This window comes from Megalobrama amblycephala, linkage group LG13, assembly GCF_018812025.1.
Source record: "Megalobrama amblycephala isolate DHTTF-2021 linkage group LG13, ASM1881202v1, whole genome shotgun sequence".
NCBI lineage: Eukaryota > Metazoa > Chordata > Actinopteri > Cypriniformes > Xenocyprididae > Megalobrama > Megalobrama amblycephala.
In genome coordinates, this window is record NC_063056.1 from 40,025,457 (window position 1) to 40,050,576 (window position 25,120).

General features: G+C 39.3%; 1 protein-coding gene across 2 annotated transcripts in view; it reads left to right on the forward strand.

Annotated features, from left to right (window-relative positions):
- Nucleotides 1–22,904, forward strand: part of LOC125242872 (DENN domain-containing protein 4B-like) — a 45,205-nt gene extending 22,301 nt beyond the window's left edge. Inside the window, exons 6-27 of one of the 2 annotated variants that reach the window (XM_048151924.1) lie at nt 182–248; nt 613–671; nt 760–904; nt 2,831–3,006; nt 3,487–3,587; nt 3,679–3,894; nt 5,313–5,458; nt 5,534–5,667; nt 6,393–6,507; nt 6,584–6,790; nt 6,877–7,005; nt 8,632–8,776; nt 8,858–8,992; nt 9,070–9,250; nt 10,793–11,060; nt 11,133–11,237; nt 11,330–11,505; nt 11,865–12,249; nt 14,471–14,552; nt 14,644–14,809; nt 14,896–14,954; nt 20,874–22,904. In XM_048151924.1, the coding sequence (XP_048007881.1) occupies nt 182–248; nt 613–671; nt 760–904; nt 2,831–3,006; nt 3,487–3,587; nt 3,679–3,894; nt 5,313–5,458; nt 5,534–5,667; nt 6,393–6,507; nt 6,584–6,790; nt 6,877–7,005; nt 8,632–8,776; nt 8,858–8,992; nt 9,070–9,250; nt 10,793–11,060; nt 11,133–11,237; nt 11,330–11,505; nt 11,865–12,249; nt 14,471–14,552; nt 14,644–14,809; nt 14,896–14,954; nt 20,874–21,019 (3,343 nt within the window). In that variant the 3' untranslated portion in view covers nt 21,020–22,904. Of the gene's footprint in view, nt 1–181; nt 249–612; nt 672–759; nt 905–2,830; nt 3,007–3,486; nt 3,588–3,678; nt 3,895–5,312; nt 5,459–5,533; nt 5,668–6,392; nt 6,508–6,583; nt 6,791–6,876; nt 7,006–8,631; nt 8,777–8,857; nt 8,993–9,069; nt 9,251–10,792; nt 11,061–11,132; nt 11,238–11,329; nt 11,506–11,864; nt 12,250–14,451; nt 14,553–14,643; nt 14,810–14,895; nt 14,955–20,873 lie in introns of those variants that run through there. The other variant, XM_048151923.1, reaches the window with a different exon arrangement.
- The last annotated feature ends 2,216 nt before the right edge of the window (nt 22,905–25,120 follow it).

Sequence of the window (25,120 nt, forward strand, 5' to 3'; positions counted from 1 at the left end):
TATGTTTTCGCATGTTCCTCTTGTTAATAAAGGTTAATTTTATCTGCATCTCAACTCAAGCTCAGTGCTTTAAACGAATAAGAAACTGTGTGAGGAGTTTTTCAGAGCTGTTGGAGTCAGTGACTGAAACGAAATCCCCCAGAATTCAGCTGTTAACAGAGATCTGTCTGTCTGTCTGCAGGCACATATCGAGCTTCATGCACAACGTCCCGTTCCCGTCCGCTCAGCGTCCTCGTATCCTGGTGCAGGTGAGATGATCCGAGTCTGTTCTGAGATCAGACGTGTCTCGCAGTGTCTCAACATGAGCTCGACATGTCATTAAACCCTGACCGCTTCCCCCACAGGCGCGGTAAAGACCGTCACGGCAGGGCACGTGGGTAACGGGGGGTGATGAAGCTCAATCATCATCATCCTCACTGACTGTAGCGTAGAGATCCAGAGCTGATCGCTTCAATCACAATCTGTAGTCTTGTGTTTGGTTTCAAACTGATTGAGTGATTGATTGATGGTTAATCTGGTGCTGGGTGGGAAATCAAAGCATGAGGTGGAAGCGGAAATCAGTGTGACATGAACTCAGAAGTGTGTGTATTAATGTGTTTTGTGTCTCCTCAGCTCTCTCCCTATGATAACCTGCTGCTCTGTCAGCCCGTCTCGTCCCCGCTGCCGCTCAGGTCAGACACAACGCTCTCTGTATCAGTTTGATTGGCTGTTGCGTCTCTGCTGTGTTCTGATTGGCCGCCGTCTGTTTTCTGTGCTCAGTGGTGCCAGTTTTGTGAAGCTGCTGCAGAATCTGGGTCCAGAGAACGCCTGTACGCTGCTGCTGGCCGTCCTGACCGAACACAAGCTGCTGCTGCACTCGCTGCGGCCCGATGTGCTGACGTCCGTCAGCGAGGCGCTGGTGTCGGTGAGTTCAGACCGTCAGACTCCACGGCTCAGGGATTTCTACGCTTGTTTTTAATAAAAATATTACAAAAGGTAATTGTGTTTTTAGCTCACAATTCTGACTTTTTTGTCAGAATTGTAACATTAAAGGTAGCAATTACCTTTTTTATTATGTGGCAGAAACAAGCTTCCATAGATCTGACACATCTCTGACTCTCATCAGTTGGGAGTTCACATTAAATATTTTTTTTATCCCATGGTGGAAACAAAAAAACAGAATTGCGAGATGTAAACTCAGAATTCATAGAAAAAAGACCGAAAATAAACTTGCAATTCTGAGATAAAAAGTCAGGATTTTGAGATATAAACTTGCAAATGTAAGGAAAAAGGTTGCAATTGTGAGAGAAAAATTAAATTACATTTTTTTCTATTCCATTTCAGAAGCAAAAACTCAGAAAAAAAAAAGTCAGAATTATGGGATACAGTGCGCAATTAAATTATTTGTTTTATTCCGTGGCAGAAACAAAAACTCATAACTCCCCCCCCCAAAAAAAGTCAGAATTGCGAGATAAAAATATTTATTACATTTTAACATTTTTTATTTTGTCTCAGAAACAAAAACTCTGAAATTCCGAGGGGAAAAAAAGTCGAAACTGTGAGATAAAAATGCGCAATTATTTATTTTTTTATTCCTTGTCGGAAGCAAAACCTCAGAATTCCAAGAAAAAAATGTCAGAAATGTGTGATAAAATGCGCAGTTAAATTATTATTATTTTTTATTCCAAGGCAGAAACAAAAATTCAAAATTATGAGGAAAAAAGGTGCAATTCATTTTTTTTAATTTACGTGGCATAAACAAAAACTCAGAATTCCAGAAAAAAATGTTAAAATTGTGAGGGGAAAAAAAATTACTTTATTTATTTATTTATTTTTATGTGGCGGAAACAAAAACTTAAAAATTCAGAAAAAAAAATGTCAGAATTATCTATACAGTGCGCAATTAAATTATTTGTTTTATTCTGTGGCAGAAACAAAAACTCATAATTCCCCCCCCAAAAAAGTCAGAATTGCGAGATAAAAATATTCATTTTAACATTTTTTTATTTCGTCTCAGAAACAAAAACTCTGAAATTGTGAGATAAAAATGCGCAATTATTTATTTTTTTATTCCTTGTCGGAAGCAAAACCTCAGAATTCCAAGAAAAAAAATGTCAGAAATGTTGATAAAATGCGCAATTAAATTATTATTATTATTATTATTATTCCCTAGAGGAAACAAACTTCTGAATTCAGAGAAAAAAAGTCAGAATTGTGGGATTAAAAATGCACAATTAAATTTAAAAAAAAATTTATTCTGTGTTGGAAACAAAAACTCTGAATTCTGAAAAAAAAGGTCAAAATTTTGAGATATAAATGCGCAATTAAATTATTTATTTTTTTATTCCTTGTCGGAAGCAAAACCTCAGAATTCCAAGAGAAAAATGTCAGAATTGTGGGATAAAAATGTGCAGTTAAATTATTATTATTTTTTATTCCGAGGCAGAAACAAAAACTCAGAATTACGAGAAAAAATTCTAAATTATGAGGAAAAAAGGTGCAATTAAATTTTTTTTTATTACGTGGCATAAACAAAAACTCAGAATTCCAGAAAAAAATGTTAAAATTGTGAGGGGAAAAAAACTTACTTTCTTTCTTTATTTATTTATTTATTTATTTATTTATTTATTTATTTTTATGTGGCGGAAACAAAAACTCAAAAATTCAGAGGAAAAAAGTCAGAATTGTGAGACGTAAACAGAATTCGGAGAATAAAAGTCTAAATATAAACCTGCGATTCTGAGAAGAGAAGTCTGAATTATGATATAAAAAGTCACAGTTACCTTATTATGTGTCAGAAAGAATCTCCCACAGACTTTCCCATCTCTGACTGTCATGTGTTTCCTGTCAGATGTCGTTTCCCCTGCGCTGGTACTGCCCCTACATCCCCCTGTGCCCGCTGCGGATGGCAGATGTGCTGTGTGCGCCCATGCCCTTCATCGTGGGCGTGCACTCCAGCTACTTCGACCTGTACGACCCTCCGTCTGACGTGGTGTGTGTGGATCTGGACACCAACACCATTTTCCAGTGAGTCTTCCTGTCCGTTGTCATGGCGACCGGTGGATTTGAGTACAGAGGCTGATGGGTAACAGCTGGCACAAACCAAACCTTTCAGTCAGTGGATGAACATTATCATATATGACTGGAGAAAACGCTGATCAAAAGTGACAGTAAAAACATTTATAATGTTACAAAAGATTCTATTTCATGTTCTTTTGAATTTTCTATTCATCAAAGAAAAGGATTTTCAACATTGATAATAATCATAAATGTTTCTTGAGCATCAAATCATCATATCAGAATGATTTCTGAAGGATCATGTGACACTGAAGACTGGAGTAATGATGCTGAAAATTCACAGAAATAAATTACACTTTACAATATATTCACATAGAAAACAGCTGATTTACACTGGAATAATATTTCACTGTTTTTACTGTATTTTTGTGAGCTGAAGCTACTTTTTATCTGTTAATAATTGTATGCTGAACTTCCTGCTTCCTGCAGGTCTGAAGATAAGAAGCCTCTGTCCTGGAGGTCTTTCCCCAGGAAACATGGGAAAATCCTGCTGAACTCTCTGACCAACCTGCACAAAACTCTGGAGAAGAGTGAGTGAGCGCCTGACATCAGCACGCACGCTTTCAGATGATGTCATTTCCTGTTCACATGTCATTTCCTGTTTTTCTCTCCGTCTGTCAGTCTACACGCCCGGGCAGGAGGAGGCCACGCTGGAGTTCCTGCTGACGGACTACGATCTGATCTACGGCCGTCAGAAGCAGCTGGAGCTGGAGATCCAGGAGGCGTTTCTGCGCTTCATGAGCTCTTTACTGAGAGGATACAGGTCCTTCCTGCTGCCCATCACACAGGCGCCGTCGGACCGAACCACAGACTGCAGCTCCCTCTTCAACCTGCAGGGTGCGCTCAACATCTGCACCTGCACCATAAATCTTATTTTAATCATATATTCTCTCGATTAAGTGTAACACTGTCCTAACCAGACGCAGATACGATTCTTCCTGTCCGCGCAAGAAGTGACGCGACTACGAGACGCCACTGCACTCGCAAACAAATCAATCAAAAATCGCAGCCAATCAGAAGAGCATGTGGGCGGAGTCCCTGCAAGCGCACTGCACTCGCAAACAAATCAATCAAAAATCACAGCCAATCAGAAGAGAGTGTGGGCGGAGTCTCTCTGTAAGCGCACTGCACTCACAAACAAATCAATCAAAAATCACAGCCAATCAGAAGAGAGTGTGGGCGGAGTCTCTGCAATCGCACTGCACTCGCAAACAAATCAATCAAAAATCACAGCCAATCAGAAGAGAGTGTGGGCGTAGTCTCTGCAAGCGCACTGCACTCACAAACAAATCAATCAAAAATCACAGCCAATCAGAAGAGAGTGTGGGCGGAGTCTCTCTGCAAGCGCACTGCACTCACAAACAAATCAATCAAAAATCACAGCCAATCAGAAGAGAGTGTGGGCGGAGTCTCTGCAATCGCACTGCACTCGCAAACAAATCAATCAAAAATCACAGCCAATCAGAAGAGAGTGTGGGCGGAGTCTCTGCAAGCGCACTGCACTCGCAAACAAATCAATCAAAAATCACAGCCAATCAGAAGAGAGTGTGGGCGGAGTCTCTCTGCAAGCGCACTGCACTCACAAACAAATCAATCAAAAATCACAGCCAATCAGAAGAGAGTGTGGGCGGAGTCTCTGCAATCGCACTGCACTCGCAAACAAATCAATCAAAAATCGCAGCCAATCAGAAGAGAGTGTGGGCGTAGTCTCTGCAAGCGCACTGCACTCGCAAACAAATCAATCAAAAATCACAGCCAATCAGAAGAGAGTGTGGGCGGAGTCTCTGCAAGCGCACTGCACTCGCAAACAAATCAATCAAAAATCACAGCCAATCAGAAGAGAGTGTGGGCGGAGTCTCTCTGCAAGCGCACTGCACTCCCAACCAAATCAATCAAAAATCGCAGCCAATCAGAAGAGCATGTGGGCGGAGTCTCTGCAAGCGCACTGCACTCGCAAACAAATCAATCAAAAATCACAGCCAATCAGAAGAGAGTGTGGGCGGAGTCTCTGCAAGCGCACTGCACTCCCAACCAAATCAATCAAAAATCACAGCCAATCAGAAGAGAGTGTGGGCGGAGTCTCTGCAAGCGCACTGCACTCGCAAACAAATCAATCAAAAATCACAGCCAATCAAAAGAGAGTGTGGGCGGAGTCTATGAAATATATAATAAAAATTATTATTTATGCACATTATTAATATCTTTATAATGCATTTGTTCACTCGTAACCTCTGGAATGATCCGTGTTTCCGCAGGTTTCCTGAAGTCACGTGATCGCACGCAGCAGAAGTTCTACACCCAGCTCACGAAGACGCAGATGTTCACGCAGTTCATCGAGGAGTGCTCGTTCGTCAGCGACCGTCACGCCAGCCTGGAGTTCTTCGACGAGTGCGTGCAAAAGGTCAGACGCTCACCTGCGCTCATGTGACCCCAGCGGCCAATCAGACTCCTGCTTTAATCTGTGTCTGTCCGTCAGGTGGATGTGGAGAAGCCGGAGGACGTGCGATTGATAGATCATGACGAGTGTCACAGCGGCGAACACACGGTGTTCATAATGCCTCCGGAGGAGCCGCAGGAGCCCGACGGGTCAGAGTGTCCCGCACACTACAGGTGCGCTGATGATCACATGACCTTTATTACGCTCTACACCTCTTAAACAGCTGAGGTCACTGCGCAGGCTTGTGGTTAACCAGGATTAGCAATATTACTTATAAGCAATGTTGTATATTGGTTAATATTAACCAGCAGTCAAAGAGATATCAGAATGATTTCTGAAGGATCATGTGACACTGAAGACTGGAGTAATGATGCTGAAAATTCAGCTTTGATCACAGGAATAAATTACACTTTACAATATATTCACATAGAAAACAGCTGATTTACATCATAAAAATATTTCACAATTTTTACTGTATTTTTGATCAGTTTTGGTGAGCAGAAGAGACTGAGACATTTAAAAAACACAATTATTTATTTGTTTAATGTAAATGTACCTGTTGTTTGGCAGAACTTTAAAGACACGTAAAAGCTTTTTAAAAATGATTGATGTATTTTATGTCACTGACTTCAAAATAATGGAACAGGAAGTGCAGGAATCAATAGCGGCACATCCGACACGCATCAGGTTACAGAAGTGCAGCGGGTGCTGAATGTGGTTTCATGATGTAAAGTGTTACTATCACATCACTCACTTCCTCTTAATGGGTTGGTTCACCCAGAAATGTAAATTCTGTCATTGTTTACGCGCCCTCATGTCATTCAATCCCATGAGACTTTTGTTCAGCTGAATCAAGTTCATTTTCGGCTCTTCAGTTGTTGTTGTTTCCTGTGCGCAGCTACGACACGTTCCCGATCCTCCAGCCGGATCTGTTCGATCGGCCGCTGGATCAGCTGCGCACTCCTGCTAAAGGAAGCGCCCCGAGTAGCCCCGCCCCCCGGCGCACCAAACAGGTACGACCCGCAGGTGAAGATGACGTCACGGGGTCAGAGGTGGGTCAGCTGACGCTCTCCGCTTGTGTGTGTTCAGGAAATAAAGCTGGCGCAGAAGAAGGCCCAGAAGTACTCGACGGTGCCGGACATGTGGTCCAAGTGCCTGCTGGGTCACTGCTACGGCCTGTGGTTCATCTACTTGCCCACGTTTGTTAAAGCAGAGAGCACTAAGGTCCGCGCGCTGCACACCGCATACGAGGTCCTCAAACACATGGAGACGCGGAAGGTGGTGCTGCCCGACGAGGTCAGAGAGTTCGTTATGACTGAAGCTGCTCTGAGACCACCTGACCCGACCGAAGCGCTGACGTGTGTGTGTGTTTCCTGTCTCAGGTGTGTTACCGGATCCTGATGCAGCTGTGCGGTCAGTACGGGCAGCCCGTTCTAGCGGTCCGAGTCCTGCTGGAGATGAAGAAAGCTGGAATTACGCCCAACACCATCACATACGGATACTACAATAAAGTGACGTGGAGACGCATGTTTAATGAGATCATGCAGGGGTTCCCAAACGGGTTCAGGAGCTGATCCTAAAAATGTCACATTACAATGAATAGTTTTAGAAGAAAAAATCAAATAATTGATTAAATCATAAAAAATGTCAAATAAAATAATACAAACAATCTAATAATTAATTATAAAAATTTAAATAATTAAAAAAAAACAATTAATTTATTAAAATATAAAATAATTTCTCAAACTGGGGTTCGTGAGTTGATGAAAAGCTGATAAATCATAAAAATGTGAAATAAAAAAAATAATGTTAAAAGAAAAACAATCAAATAATTAAATAATAAAAATGCAAAATAAATATAAAATAATTATAGCAGAAAGAAATCTAATAATTAAATTATAAAAAATATAAAATTAATTTTAACAGAAAAAAGCTAATAATTAAATCATTAAAAAGTAACATTAAAATGAATAAATAATAAAAAAAATAATATATATATATATATATATATATATATATATATATATATATATATATAGATATATAAACAATTTACTATAAATTTATTAAATCATAAATTAAATCATCGTTTCCTAAACTGGGGTTTGTGACTTCAAGAAAAACTAATAATTAATTAAATCATAAAAATGTGAAATTAAAATACATACTTTTAAAAGAAAAAATATCAAATAATTGATTAAATAATAAAGTGTAAAATTAAAATAAATAATAAAATAAATCTAATAATTAAATTAAATAAATAAATAATTTAAATAATTAACACATTTACAAAAAATTATTAAATCATAAAATAATTTCTTAAACTGGGGTTCGCAAGTTGATTTAAAAAAGCTAATAATTAAATAAAAAATGTGTAATAAAAAATGTTAAAAGAAAAACAATCAAATAATGAAAAATTACAAAAATGTAAAATTACAATAAATAATTTTACATGAAAAATCTAATTATTAAATCATAGAAAATGTAGTAAATAATACAAAAAAATTAATAAATTAATTAATAAATTAATAAATAAAATAATAATTGCTTAAACGGGTTCATGAGGTGATGAAATGCTGATTATGAATTAAATCATAAAAATTTAAAATTAAATAATTTTAACAGAAAAATCTAATGATTAATTAAATCATTACATAAATGTAACATTAAAATGAAAAAATAATTAAAAATATAAAAAACATTTACTATAAATGTATTAAATCATAAATTAAATCAAATAATGAAATCACAAAAATGTCAAATTAAAATAAATTTAAAATACAAAAGCAATACATTACTTAAGTCATAAAAATGCACCATTTAAAATAAATAAATAATAAAAAGTAAAACTTTTATGAAAAATTAGTTACTTTTTTTTAAATAAAAAAAATACCAAGAACAATTACTAAAATTAAATAAAAATGTAAAATTAAAACAAATAATAAAATAAAAACACTTACTTAAAAAAGATCAAATATATTATTTGTTTAGCTGTTTGTTGTGACAATTAACCGTGAACGTAAAATATTAATTTAAAACCTCAGTGGGGTTCGTCTGAAGTTTGGGAGCCGCTGATGTAACGCACACATGAACGGCTTCTCTTTACTCATGCATGTGTTTCATTCTGTCGTCTGTAGGCGGTGCTAGAGAGCAAGTGGCCATCCACCAATCAGGGAGGGCGTCTTCGCTGGGCGAAGCTTCGTAACGTGATATTGGCCGTGGCTCACTTCAGGCAGCCAATCAAACAGCAGCACAGGAGCGCGTCTCTCGGTTCCCGCCCAGGTCTGAGCCCTTCCCCTCCGGCACATGATTGACAGCTGTCAGCAGCTTCACATTCTCACATTCTCACTTCTTCTGTTTTAGGAGATGTGCTGTCCAAGCCCCGCCCCTACTCGGCTCTGATTCGTCAGTCCAGCTGGAGCGGGTTGAGTGAAAGCTCCAGCCACGAGTCTCTGACCAAGAGCAACAGTCTGAGCAGCGTCCAGGCGTCAGGAAGCAGTGAGTGAGATCATCAACACTCCAGCGTGACCTTCCTGTTTCTGACGTCTCATGTCAGTGTTTGCTTTGTCTATCAGAGCTGAAGCTGTCAAAGAAAGCGTCAGCTGATGCCGCAGCCTCCCGCAAGCCTCCCGCCGGCCCCGTGCTGGTGCGCCGCAGCGACGTCTGCCTGTCCACCTTCTACAGGGACTGCGCAGAGACCGCAGACGCAGACGCAGACGCAGACTGCAGGTGTCAGCCGGCCGAGAGGGACAGCAGGTGCATTACTTTAAACTGCAGCTCATCACATCAACACTCATTATTCATTATAATTAGCTCTAATAAGACCGGCGGTTCTCGACCAGAGCCCACTAGAGGGACTCAAGATGACTGAAAATGATGTAAAATAAGACAGAATAAGCTTTAAAATAAGATAAAACAAGTAAAAATCAAGATATTTCTTATTTTAATTCACCCCTTAACAGCAGTTTTTATCTGATTACAATAAAATTTATTATGATTTATTTATTAAAATAAATTAATTCATAAAAATGTAAAATTGAAATAAATAACAATTAAAACATAAAAGTTACAAAAAAAACATTTGCTAAAATTATTAAATCAAATAAATAATTTGCAGTAAATACAGTCAAAAAACATTATTAAAATCAACTAAAATCATAAAAATATAAAATTAAAATAATTTTAAAATGATAAAATATTTTTTAAAAATTACCAAAATTAATTAAATAATAAAAAATGAAAATTGAAATATATAATTACATTTTAAATATATACAATTTAAAAATAAAATCTACCATAAAACATTTACTACAAATTATTCATTAATAAAGATGTAAAATAAAAATAAATAAAAATAAAAAATTTTTAACCTAAATTTTTTTTACTAAAATTAATTAAATAATAAAATGTAAAATTACAAATAGTCAAAAAAGTTTACTAAAGTCAGCTAATTCAGCTAATTCAATGTAAATTTAAAATAAACAATTTTAAAATATATATATATATATATATGTGTATATATATGTATACTAAAAATTTATTAAATAATAAAATGTAAAATTAAAATGTATAATCAATTTAAAAATAAAAATGAAAATTAACATTTACTAAACTTATTCATTAATAACAATGTAAATTAAAATAGATAAACCATTTAAAAATATTATTTAAAATAAAAAAGCATTTGCTAAAATTAATTCAATCATAAAAATGTAACATTAAAATAAATAAATAATTTAAAAATAAAAACTACCCCAAAAAAATTTACTAAAAATTATTAAAACTGTAAAATTAAAATACATAATTCACAAATAAAAAGTAAAAAAAAAAAAGTCAAGTAAATAAAAAAATGAACAATTTTAAAAAATAAACAAAAAACGCACTAAAATTAATTCAATGATAAAAATATTTTTATTTATCTTATTTTAACTGAAATTAATCACAAAAATCATAAAAATGTTACATTAAAACAATTAACAATTTAACAAATAAACAATTTAAAAATAAAAACCACCAAAATACATTTACTAAAACTTTATGGATCATAAAATAAATCATAAAAATTTAAAATTAAGATAATTTTAAAATGAACAATTGGATATAATTAGGCTGATTTAGGATGATGACCCAGGGGTCGGGGGCCAGTGGAGGGACTTCATCTTGGAAAACCTGGAGTTAAAGTTTTTACCTTGCTGACAAATATCTTTCTAACCTCATTAGCTATGGTGTGAATTCAGACAGCAGCTCATTGTTTCTGTGGTTTGAGGGTTTCAGTGTCGATCCGCTCGTGTTCTGCAGGTCTGCAGAAGTGAGGGAGACTCTGAACAGGAAGTCGGTCGATGAAAACTACAACAACGTTTCTTCTCCGAGCCGCGGACTGGCTGGGAAACTGCAGCAGCTGCTGACGCCCACCAGGAACCGGACGTCAGTGCGACGGGCCGCCAGCGTGGACGACCGACGGCCGGGAAACCCCCGCCGCACCTCCGACCACAAACCGTCACGGAAGAGTCAGATGGCCGAGAGTCTGCTGAAGGCCAAAGAGCGGCTGTATAACGCCACGTCTGAGGTGACCCCTGTCAAACGCCATTGTCATAATCATAATCACAGTATATGATCATAATCGTCTGTGTGTGTTTAGAGCTCGCTGTCTGTAGGGAGCGACATCGACATGACGGACATCCACACGCTGGCGGTTCCTCTCAGGAAGTCGTGGGATTCTGCACAGGAAGGGGCGGGAATTGAGGTTTGTGAAGTGATGGTAACACAGACTGACATCATGTTGACGTGTGATGGAATAAGAGCAGAGTGTGTGTGTGTGTGTGTGTGTGTGTGCAGGTGCTGATGTCGAGCTGCTCGCTGTGCCGCAGCTGTAATTCTCTGGTGTATGATGAGGAGATCATGGCGGGCTGGTCATCTGACGACTCCAACCTCAACACCACCTGCCCGTTCTGCTCCGCACCGTTCGTCCCGCTGCTGAACGCTGAGATCTGTGACATGGGGCCCGTCTGCAGGTCTCACACACACACACACACACACACTTTTTATGGGGACTTTCCACAGATGTAGGAAATACCTCAAGTTGTGCAATAAGACGCAGTTGTGCTGCTTCATGTTTTTGAGGAAACAGTGATTTTATTTCTCAATTCTTTGAATAGAAAGTTCAACAGAATCTTTTGTAACATTATAAATGTCTTTACTGTCACGTGAATCCATTTAATGCACCCTTGCTAAATAAAAGTATGTTTTTTTTATTACTGACCCCTTTGAACGGTCACAAAAATATGAAGCACCGTGACTGTTTTCAACATTGATAATAGTGTACAATACTGACTATATCATATGGAATCACATTGTATGATCATGTGTTTAGTGCGGAGCGCAGTCACCTGAACTCGGAGGATGATCTGGAGAACTCCATCAGGCCTCCTGCTGGCCGGGACGACACACTGCAGCACCTGTGCAACGGCATCAGAGAGACCGACTCCAGCTCCGAGACCAGCAGCCAATCAGAGAGCAGCAGCCTGGCGGGCGGAACCCCGCAGGTGACGGTGGCGTACCTGAGCCCGCTGGTGCTGCGCAAGGAGATGGAGAGTCTGCTGGAGAACGAGGGCGAGGCTGTTCTCTCTCAGGTCCAGCTGCTGGACAGTCACTCCATCCTCTTCTGGAATCTGGTGTGGTACTTCACACGCCTCGGCCTGCCCAGTAACCTGTCGCAGCTGCTGAGGGCGTCTCCGCTGACCGCACGGCTCACGCAGGTCTCACACACACGCACACACACCTATCATACCTGCAAAACCATTGCATTTCTAGAAAGCACAGCTGCATTGTATACAGGGGTAACCGCTATATTTCTGCTGTTCCATAAGCCAGTGTTTATTCCCTTGACGAATCCATTTTTGTCAGTTTTTGTCAACATTTTTTCTCTGAAGAAAACGAGACAATAACTAAATATTAAGGAGCCCCGCACATGAGAAGGGGAAAAAACTGTGCGTGATTTACTAGTTCGTTCCCTCGGATTTGCTCAATCGTGCGCGAGATTTACTAGTTCGTTCCCTCGATTTGCTCAATCGTGCGCGAGATTTACTAGTTCGTTCCCTCGATTTGCTCAATCGTGCGCGAGATTTACTAGTTCATTCCCTCGAATTGCTCAATCGTGCTCGAGATTTACTAGTTCGTTCCCTGGATTTGCTCAATCGTGCGCGAGATTTACTAGTTCATTCCCTCGATTTGCTCAATCGTGCGCGAGATTTACTAGTTCGTTCCCTCGATTTGCTCAATCGTGCGCGAGATTTACTAGTTCGTTCCCTGGATTTGCTCAATCGTGTGCGTGATTTACTAGTTCGTTCCCTCGAATTGCTCAATCGTGCGCAAGATTTACTAGTTCATTCCCTGGATTTGCTCAATCGTGCGCGAGATTTACTAGTTCGTTCCCTGGATTTGCTCAATCGTGCGCAAGATTTACTAGTTCATTCCCTGGATTTGCTCAATCGTGCGCGAGATTTACTAGTTCGTTCCCTGGATTTGCTCAATCGTGCGCAAGATTTACTAGTTCATTCCTGGATTTGCTCAATCGTGCGCGAGATTTACTAGTTCGTTCCCTGGATTTGCTCAATCGTGCGCAAGATTTACTAGTTCATTCCCTGGATTTGCTCAATCGTGCGCGAGATTTACTAGTTCGTTCCCTGGATTTGCTCAATCGTGCGCAAGATTTACTAGTTCATTCCCTGGATTTGCTCAATCGTGCGCGAGATTTACTAGTTCGTTCCCTGGATTTGCTCAATCGTGCGCGAGATTTACTAGTTCGTTCCCTGGATTTGCTCAATCGTGCGCGAGATTTACTAGTTCGTTCCCTCGAATTGCTCAATCGTGCGCGAGATTTACTAGTTCGTTCCCTCGAATTGCTCAATCGTGCGCGAGATTTACTAGTTCGTTCCCTGGATTTGCTCAATCGTGCGCGAGATTTACTAGTTCGTTCCCTCGATTTGCTCAATCGTGCTCGAGATTTACTAGTTCGTTCCCTCGAATTGCTCAATCGTGCGCAAGATTTACTAGTTCGTTCTCTCAAATTACTCAATCGTGCGCGAGATTTACTAGTTCGTTCCCTCGATTTGCTCAATCGTGCGCGAGATTTACTAGTTTGTTCCCTCGATTTGCTCAATCGTGCGCGAGATTTACTAGTTCGTTCCCTCGATTTGCTCAATCGTGCGCGAGATTTACTAGTTCGTTCCCTCGATTTGCGATTTACTAGTTCGTTCCCTCGATTTGCGATTTACTAGTTCGTTCCCTCGATTTGCTGCATGTCTTGTGGGGCTCCGTAATAATATAAAAAACAGTTTTGAATGACAGAAACAATGTCGAAAATCTATTAACATTTTTGTCAATGAATAAAAAGGAGATGAAAATGTGAGGGAGTGGCGATTTGGGAAGAGATCCAGCCAGAATCGATGTTCTGCGCTGTAGATGTTCACATTTGAACTGTAATGTGCTGATCTACCCGGCGGGACATTAGTTGGCATACACCTGCTGCATGTCTCATAAGATGTTCAAAATCATAAACATATGTGAGAAAGAGAAGAGCAGACATATGGATTAATCTGAAAAAGCATGACGACGTAAAACAGAGCTCAATTCAGTCTGCGCACACCTCTCAGATGAGTACTGAACTGAGCTCTCTTTCACATCTCTCCACGGACAAATGCACACAAAATTATGTCAAAATGTCTGTTTTGGGGAGTATTCACGTATACACAGTCGGTTATGTTTACTAGAACTAAATAGGCATTTTAGTCAAAAGACTGTGACAAAAACTAAATCCAAAATTGCTGTCAAAATGAACACACAAGACTGAAATTGCATTTTAATATCAATTCCGGTGGATCGAAAAGAAACAAATGCCTTAAATTTGATTTTAAAGCCCCTGCTGATCGCCTCTGTATGTGTGTGTGTGTTTGTCTCAGGGGTCAGAGGGCGTGGCAGGTGCGCGTCAGGCTGATGTGGGACACTTTGACCCCTGACATGGAGCAGTGGCCGCCGCTCTACATGCTCTGGAGGATTCACAGTAAGACAGTCTCTGTTGAACTAGTGTAAGCTGGTTCAGGTTTAGTTAACATGTTCCACAACCAGCTTGATCTTCCCGTCCTCTCCTCTAGGTGGCGTCCCAATGCGTACCTACACCTGGCGGCATCACAACCATCCCTTCACCCTCAGCTTCCTGGAGGAAGTGCTGCGATGGGTCGGCATGAACGAGGTACACAAGGCCATCACGCTCTTCCTGGATACTGTTGCTAAGCAACCAGGCACTCCTCGGATACAGAGGTGAGACGCTGGAGACGGTTAGGAGGGTTTGGACCTGAGCGAGACTCAGTGCTGATGTGTGTGTGTGTGTGTGTGTGTGTGTGCAGGAGTCTGTACAGAGAGATGCTCTTCCTCACGCTGGCTGCTATGGGCAAAGATCACGTCGGTGAGTCACACAACTAAACCACAGATCACTATTAACCCTTATAGGGTCTTTTTAGACCCCAAACGACGTTTGCTAAAATAAAAAAAAATGTTCTCTTTGTCCAAATGACATGAAACTTGTTAACACTTTGTAGATCTCAAAAAAAAATGGTGTGTAGAAATCTTGTTTTTATGTTATTGTAGTAAAAAAGTCACACTTAGGGTCTTTGGGGTCTCCAGACAAAATATAATATTGTAACAAAGTAATAGTTTTTTTAAAAATCAAATGTAATTTTACTCTGTTTATTAATGTTTTTACTCCACATTTGTGCAGTTTTTGAAGGATTTATCATAATTTTTAAGTTTATGTAAATAAATAAATAAATTTTTTAAATAGGTTCCCTTTCGAAAGGGAACTTCAACTCTGCGCTGATTGCGCTTTGGGGAACGTCACGTGACCCAGGTGTCTGAAAGCAACTATCCAACAACTCCAATCCCTATTGGCCAGCGACAGCCTATGACGTCATACGGCGTGACCCGGAAGTATAAAGGGAGCGCCTGGAGAGACAGAAGACATCTATCGTCTTTCGGTCCTGTTCTGTCTGATTACGACTATTCCAACTCCGGTAGGGTTTTTTATATGCCTTACTAACGTTCAAGAGGATGTGTTTATTCGTGTCCCCGGGTTTTGACACTTATATTCACATTTTCTGGGCGTTTTTCTGTCTGGAGAGGAGCGAGCATACACAGTGCTTGAGGGCGCTGTCTGTGTTTGTCTGTTGTTTACTGTGAGCGACTCCCTTTTCGAGACGCTCCGTTCCCGTTTGACACTCTTCCCGAGGGAAGAAGTGTCTGCATCTGTGCCTTATGGTACTGGCCCCGTTTGCCTAGACAATACGGTGGCTGCGTTCATAGGGCTCAAAAAAGATGTCATCGTGTCCGGCGCGAGCACTCCTCTGGCTGTGTGCGGAGCTGCTGTGTGTTTGGGACACGCCTCTCGGCGGGCTGCAGCTGCCGTGAGAGCGCGTTAAGAAAGGGGCCGCGCGTGGATGGCTCGACGAGCGGTTCCTTTCTGTCCATTAATGCAGCGGCTTCCATGACTTACCATTCCCTTCTGATCTCCTCGTTTGAGATCAGGAGGGCATGGAAAAACCCCTAGCCGTCCAGATTTGTATCTGAACCCAGACAGACGGGAGGAGGAAGAAGCAAGAGTGAGGTGGGTGATCGATTGTAAACACTGTTGCGTTTGTATCGATTCCCCAGCTACATAGGGCGATTTATATCTACCCTCTCCTCTTCTTCTTCCGCCTCCTGTATGTATATATATGTGTGTATGTATATATGTATGTTTATTGCATATGTATATGTATATGAACATATTCATGCTCAGAGGCTTCTTATGGTCAGACTGATGGCTGGGCCCATAGTGATTATTCGTGTCAGCCCGCTGTTTCTGTTTGATAGTAAGAGGATCTTTTAGGCTTAAAAGAGCCTTGGATTCCATCCTTTTTATGTAAAAAAGGAGCATTAGGAGTCTTTGGTCTTTGAGCCGCAGAGGGGTCTATATTTTATGTGTTTAAAATAAGACCTTATTTTCCTGTATAGTTTTCTGGGCATGCAGTCAGGAAAAAGTAGGGTTTTTTTGGGCAAACTGAAGTTGATAGGCTGGCTAGTGTGCAGGCCACAAAATGGCCGCCTCTTAGCCGCCTGTTGTTTAGAGGTAGCTTCTCATCTGCTGTGTTCTAGGGTAGTTTGAGTTGGCACTCGTCACTTCAGTTATTATGCATGTTTAGGTCGGCCTTAATTGGCCGCCTGACATTGTTTGCTTGTGAGCTTCGCTTTCTTTCTCTTTCCATGAGATTTGAAGGTGAAGCCCAGGCTTCACTAGGCTTGTGGCCCTGTAAGAAGGCCCATAGCTTAGCGGCCAGGCTAGAGCTAGGTTAGGTGTGTTATTTGCGTATAACCCTATGTATACTATCCCTTGTCAGGTTGTATAGTTCCTAGTTCTTGTCTCCTCCCGAGGGAGTTGTCGGGCCGTATGCCCATTATCCCCCTACTATGTAGGTGCAATTGTTGAGTTTAAACAGCTAGGTTGTAGACTGTTTTTTAGACTCCCTGATGCTGTTATCTCAGGTGGTAGGCCCTTATCTTTGCATAGATAAGTCATGCTGTGTGTGCAAGGCCCCACTTTCTAGAACTTTTATGCTAGGGAAAATGGGTTTTTTCCTCTGAGCCACTTGTTTCTCTAATCAAGTTTGAGTTGACGTTGCTAGGGTTTAGCATTCGTCCTCTATGGCTCAGTACAGATTTGAGAATCTGTATGGAGAGAATTATTTTCCTCTTTGAAAACAGCATATACATCAAAGCGCTGCATTTGCTTTGAAGTTCTAGACTTTTGCCCTACATCGTATGTGAGCTTACTTATGCTGCCACAGGTTAGCACCTGTTCCCATAATAGCAGGCTTTTTTATGTAGCCGCTATGGGAGACACTGGTGACCTATTTTCCCCATTAGTAGGTTTATTGGTGTTAGTGAGTGCATCACCTGTTGGATTGCATACTCAGGGTAGTATAGAACCACTTTTTGAGAAAAGCTGGTTTGTATTAGCTCCCTTTTTGTGATCTTGTTAACAGCTATATTGCATATAACTTTGATCGTAGGCTCTTATGGTTAATTAGCCTCCTTTTAGTTAGCAATTGTTTTTATAACAAGTGCTGTTAGCTGATCATAGTTTGCTCACATAGTGTACAGCATTTCACGGGCTGAAGCCATGTGTCATTAGAATAGTAGGCCCCAACAGGCCTCTTTTCTAGTTCACATGCTGGCACAGTCTGTGTTTCATTTCAACAGTTGCTGAACGCCACTTGTCGCTGAGATTGTAGGCCCCATTAGGCCTCCTTTTTAGTTGATTTGTTGGCAGGATGCTTTGAAAAAACCTGACCACCTTAAAAGGCCACGCCCCACCTCGACGGATAGGCCCTAATCAGGCCTGTTCACGTTGGGTGGCAGCGTTCTATGTATTTCTTCTGAGGAAGTTTCAATGCTAAATACATGGCTTTTGGGTGGACTGGTTATGGCAGCCGCTTGCTGATGCCATATGTTTACTAAGGTAGGCCTCTTCTCGGCCTCTGGTGTAGCATTTGGAGTTCAGCTGCGTACTCTTCTCGCTGTGAGAATTTATGGTGCTTTTCCGAGTACTTGAGTGGCTAGCCCTCAGGATGTATGCTGTGGTTAAACCTTACTGAGGTTTGGTTTGAACTGCATCCGTCTCCCTGAGCCTGATCTTACGCCAGTTGAGCTAATAGCCACCTAGAGGTCTAAGGTGGATTTATTCATGCTCCTAGAGATGGCCACTGGACTTATGCCATATGTCTAAAGGTTGCTAGGCCCTATGGGCCGCCCTTTTTCAACATAGTGGTATATGTTGATGTGTATTTCTCTCTGAGAACCTTTTATATACACTTCTGGTTGGCCAGGTGCCCAGATGATATTTAACCTCCTTGGTGTCGGTTATTTATCGTTCTTCGGTGCCTAAGAACACTGCCACGAGCTGATGCCCACCTGTCTGTTGAGGTGATAGGCCCGCACGGGCCTTCCTCGACTATGTGTCGGCGTATGTTGTACTCCTCTTGCTTGAAAGAGTAAAAAGGTGCTTTTACTGAGTACACTGCTCGTTGGATTGTGTTGGGTAGATTATCATACGGGCGCTTTGCAGTCTCCCATGCTGCCGTTGAGGTTGCCTGTCTGCTGCAGCCAGACAGGTGTTCAGGGTGGCCCCTTCAGGCCACTTTTTGAATATACTTCTGTTTCACATATAGTTACTATCATGCTGTAGGCTCCTCTTTGGCCTCCATGAGTACGTGCCCATTGCATGGTCTACCTGTTAGGTGAGCTTTGTACTTCCCCTTTGGGGTTATGTTGTAATAGTGCTTAGCTCCCTAAGCTGATCATGGTGGTAGGCCTTATCAGGCCTCCTCCTAAGATTCAGCCCCAGGCTGGTTTGTGCTCCCCTGTATCAGGGTTCTCTAGCGCACAGCCTCCTCAGTGCATTAATTAAGCACTGAGTAGATCCTAGGATGAGTGGATTATCTTTCCTCAATAAGAGGGTTCATAGCACTCAGCTGAGTTCTGCTCTCCAGGATGCCCATCTCTACGCGTGGGTCTGAGTTGCTTCTGCCTTTCTGCAGTCACTCTTACCTGCTCTCTTCTATGAAGAATGCGTTATGGAGATTCTGCACTCAGACAGGGTTGGCCAAGACTAAGTTTGTCCTATGACAGACCAGGTCGGCCTCCCTGGTGGCATTAGGGGTAACTTTGTTCCCCTCTAGTGACTGGACGGGGTTCCCTTCGGTTCCCTGGCCTCATTCCCTTAAAGAAACCACTTTGTCTGTGGAAAAGTTGGTTTCAGATGCCTCTAGCGGCCTTAGTAGGCCTTCTATCTCTGGAAGGCCTCTGTTGGCTCAGCTTGGGCTGTTGGCCATAGGGAATGCTGTCACTGACAGCCTGGTGTGACCCGAGGGTGAGTTGCTAAGCGTTTCCTTCGAAATTGCTTGACGTTTGTCAGCCATATTATTTGGCATGCACTCTCCTCAAGCATGGCGGCGTGGGTATATCGTTCCCCAAAGCGCAATCAGCGCAGAGTTGAAGTTCCCTTTCGAAAGGGAACGTCTCAGGTTACGTATGTAACCATGGTTCCCTGAGAACAGGGAACGAGACTCTGCGCTTTCCAGCCATGCTTCGGGCTGCCTGCCTGCAGAACAGTCCCTCAAGACGATAGATGTCTTCTGTCTCTCCAGGCGCTCCCTTTATACTTCCAGGTCACGCCGTATGACGTCATAGGCTGTCGCTGGCCAATAGGGATTGGAGTTGTTGGATAGTTGCTTTCAGACACCTGGGTCACGTGACGTTCCCAAAGCGCAATCAGCGCAGAGTCTCGTTCCCTGTTCTCAGGGAACCATGGTTACATACGTAACCTGAGACGTTTTTATACAAAAACAGCTTTTTATGTAAAATTCACTTTATAAAAGACCCACATTTCTAACTTTCATTCATAACATGGATAATTTGACATGGTTTAGTGTGAGATTTTTGCCCATCTTTTGGAAAATGCAGTTTTAAAAGTAAAAAATGATCACTTTATCCAGCAGATGCTGCAGAGCTCCACTATTTGCTGTTTGACTGACTGAAAGACATCTTTACACTGGATTCATATCTAAATATTATGAAATCACAATTATGACAATAAAAATGACTTTTTGTCAAAGTTTAGCATTTGTTTGTAATGAAAAAAAAAAAGTTTTTCAATATTGTTAGATTATGATGAGACTCCACTTAGAAAATGGACAAAATTCATCCTCAAAATCAACGTTTTTGAGAAACTTATTTTTTTTCAGTACAAAAAAATGCTAAACTTTGACAAAAAGTAGCTTTTATTGTCATAATTGTGATTTCATAATATTTAGATATGAATCCAGCTGAAAATACTTGTGTAAAGATGTCTTTCAGTCAGTCAAACAGCAAATAGTGGAGCTCTGCTGCCATCTGCTGGATAAAGTGATCATTTTTTACTTTTAAAACTGCATTTTCCAAAAGATGGGCAAAAATCTCACACTAAACCATGTCAAATTATCCATGTTATGAATGAAAGTTAGAAATGTGGGTCTTTATAAAGTGAATTTAACATAAAAAGCTGTTTTTGTATAAAAACCTATTTAAAAAAATATTTATTTATTTATTTATATAAATTTAAAAATATGATAAATCCTCCAAAAACTGCACAAATGTGGAGTAAAAACATTAATAAACAGAGTAATGTCAGATTCAGCACTGACATGTATGATATGAACCCAGCGCTGGATCTGATATTTTGTTAATCTCTGTGTGTGTGTGTGTGTGTGTGTGTGTGTGTGTGTGTGTGTGTGTGTGTGTGTGTCGCCTGCAGCTTCGTTCGATAAGCGCTATAAGACGGCGTTTGTGCGCTTGACCGGATCTCTGGGCCGAGAGGAGCTGCGGAGGAAGAGGGTCCAGCCGCCCAGTCCTAAAGCCGTCGACTGCAGACGCTGCTTCCTGCTGCCGCTGGAGTGCTGAAGGCCACTTACACACACACACACACACTCACACTCACTCACACACTCACACACGCTCTCACACACACACACACACACACACACACACACACACACACACACACACACACACATTCTCACTTACATACATTCACACAAACACACACTCCGCTTCGTATCGTCACGTCTTGCTATCTGCCTTCACACACACACACACACACACACACACACACACACACACACAGTCTAACTGCTTCACTGAAGACGCCCACGTGCTCCGCTGTGCATTATGGGAATGTGCGATCCTTCCACCAGAAACTGCTTCCGTATCCCACAATGCTGAGCAAACTGACGCCCCTCAGACACACACTTCCTGTCTCCACTATGGAAGCCCAAAAACATGCTTTTGTAAATCGTAATTATGACATAAAATGTCTAAATTATGAGATAAAAAGTTGAAATTAGGACTTTTGGAGTAAATTATGACTCAGTTTTGACTTTTTATCTCATAATTATGATTTAGTATGTAATAATTTGGTCTCTTTATGTCATAATTATGATTTTCAAAAGCATGTTTTTGTGTGTGAGGAATGTTCTTCCACTCTTGACTGAGGGTTTTTAGGATATGACGACACGGAAGCGTCTGGATTTACCTCGTTTATTTCTGTTGGGCTTGATTGTGTTGATTTCATGGAACTCAAATGACAGAAAGCATCATGGGAGTCTGTTTAGATCGTCTTGCACTGGAGTGACGCTTTGAGCTCGTGTTCGTGTCAGATGTTTCCCGACCAGCCTTTCTTCTTCCTCATCATCATCATCATCATCATCATCGCTCTGCGTCTGCACCGTGGACTGGATCGTGTGGCAGCGGGTGAGGACACGAGTCAGTCGTGAGCCGCGTTAGTCACGTGATCTTCAGCTGCTGTTCAAACACGCGTCAGTCATTTTAACGGGTTTAACGTGATGATCCGTGACTTTAGCAGCTCCACGTTTCCTTCCTGCTCCTCTAGAATCACGATTTTACCAGCGAGACGTTATTATCAAACGCATTCACCCCCAAACGCTCAGTCATGTGATCAGCAGGTCATTTAAAGGGAAAGTTCGTCTAAAATCATCATAGTATAAGTATAAAATTATGAAGGAAATGGATGCATCCAATCCTGTAAATCACAATACATTTAATTTAAATAATTGCAGTGACACAGATGATGATTTTCATATTTTTGAGCGTTTTGGAGGTAAATGTGCTTGATTTTCATGACATTGTGTAAAAAATAATCTGATAACACTTTACAGCAGTCTCATTTGTTAATGCATTAATTAAAATGATCTATCAATTAGCAATTTACAGCATTTAACAATCCTAGTTAATGTCGGTTAATAAAAATGCCATTCTTCACAGTTAGTTCATGTTTACAGTGCGTTAACTAATGTTTACACGTGCGAGTTATGATTTTAATGATGCATTAGTAAATGTTGGTTTGAACTGAAACAGACTGAAGGTTCTGGCTCCGCCTCTCTTCCGATCCGCGTGTTTTTGTGTTCGTACGAGTAAAATCGGCCGTGATCTGTGTTTAAACCAGAGGAAGCGCTGCAGGATTTACGCCGCATCATTTAGTCTTAAGTTCATCAGTGAGGAAATGAACCTGCTAGAAGAGTTTCGATGGCATTAGAGGAAATGATGTAAGAGGAAGCTGTAGTTTCTGCTCTCATTCACTGCAATAACCTGCAGATTCACTGCAGAGACGGACGCTTCGTTTTTAAAGTTTAAAGAGAAAAGAGATTATAAAGCTATATTTAAGTTTTACATGTTTGCTGTGGTAATTTATATTGATGTGACCTTTGACCTTTGTTGTGAATGTTTTGTTTTTTTTGTTTTTTAAGAAAAGAGTTTTATGAACCCTCATTCTCAGAGTCTGTGTTTCCTTCAGCAAAACTTCAACCACATCAAATATTTCAACCGTTTTACAAGATAATGTTGTTTATGAAATTAGACACGAGACATTTGATGTTTATTTACACATTTTTTATAAGAAATTAGAACAAAATATAATATTAAATATAAAATATATAATTTGTTCAAGATATTTGGTGTTTTTATATATACATTTTATATAAGAAATTAGGTAGTATATATAATTATATATATAAACATACAATTTGCTCAAGACGTGATTTTATATATATATATATATATATGTGCTAATTTCATAAACATCATAAATGCTAATATATATAAATATTTAAAATATTCAAATATATATATATATATTTGAATATTTGAAATATTTATATATATTTAGCATTTATGATGTTTATGAAATTAGCACATTTCATATATTTTTATATGTATATATGAAATGTATATATAAAGAAATATATATAATTTGCTTGAGACAATTGGTATTTTTATATACACATTTTTTATAAGAAATTAGAACAAAATATAATATTAATATATATATATATATATATATATATATATATATATATCGATATTTTATATTTTTATATATACATTTTATATAAGAAATTAGATAATATAATTATATATATAGACAATTTGCTCAGGACTTAATTTTTTATATATATTTAAATATTTTTAATATATATATTTAGCATTTTATGCTGTTTATGAAATTAGCACATTTCATATATTTTATATACATGTATATATAAAGAAATATATATGTATAATTAGCCTGAGACAATTTATATTTCTATATGTACATTTGTATATAATTTGCTCAAGAAATTTGAGATTTTTATATATATATATATATATATATATATATATATATACATTTTAAAAGTTTTATTTATGAATGCACATCAGATATATTTTATATATGCATTATGTATATAAAAAAATTATATGTTTATATGTGTGTGTGTAATTAGCTTGAGACAGTTGCTATTTTTATATATATATTTTATATAAGAAATAAAGAAATAATATAAAATATATATATCAAATATATACATATATATATTATATGTAAGGAAGTTTATGAAATTAGTATGATACATTTGCTATTTTAATACATTATTGTAAGAAAGCAATAATTTTATAAGAAAATAGATTATATATATTTTACTTTTATATACTTTTATATATTACTTCTATATATATATATATATATATATATATATATATATATATATATATATATAGAAGTAATATATAAAAGTATATAAAAGTAAAATATATAATATATAATATAATATTTAATAAAAGTATTAAATGTCCTCTGCTAACTTCATATATAATGTATTATTAAAAGAAAAGGTGGCAATCATTAACAAAAATTAAACGGTTTAATAAAAATGAACCCATTTACAGTAGGAAACGTGATCCTCTGTAGCATCCCAGTACCTCTGTCAGGGGCGTGTTCTTGTCTCCCGCTGCTCTCTGATTGGCTGATGACGCGAGGCCCCGCCCCTGCTGGAGTCTGGAGCATCAGCACATCAGGAGAGACTCAGACTCGTTCAGTGACTCTGAGAGGAATATCGAGGAATATCGTGTGATCTGAGGATGAAATGATGAAGAGACTCTCAGTTCTGCTGCTCCTCTTCTCTCTCTCAGGTGAGGCTCTGAACAACTTTATTTCTGTCAGATCATGATTCTTTGTGCAGTTCAGGAAAATATCTTTAATATATCAGAACTAATAACACTGATCATGTGAATACTGCTGCTCATAATGACTTTAATGAGTTCAATTAGCAGTCATTAGTCTGACCTGTGGTCGAATCACTATATTGATGCTTGTATGTTATATTGATCATTTATATATTTTTTATTAGTGCTGCAACTAACAGTTCTTTTGATGATGAATCTATTGATTAGTCTGTTTGCTTCAGATCTGTCATGAGCTTTACTGAGATTTGAAAACTTCAACCAGATCATATATATATATATATATATATATAGATATATATATATATTAGTGCTTTATTGTGTTGCAGCATTGATTTCTTTGTATTGTCAGTCATGATTGAGTGCAGAATGAATCTCCAGTGACTGAACGATTCAGTTGATTCAGAGTCACTGCAGGAGCTTCAGCTCTGATTCTGATTCAGTTGAAGTTCATGTTCATGAGAGTGAGACAGACAGACCTGAGCC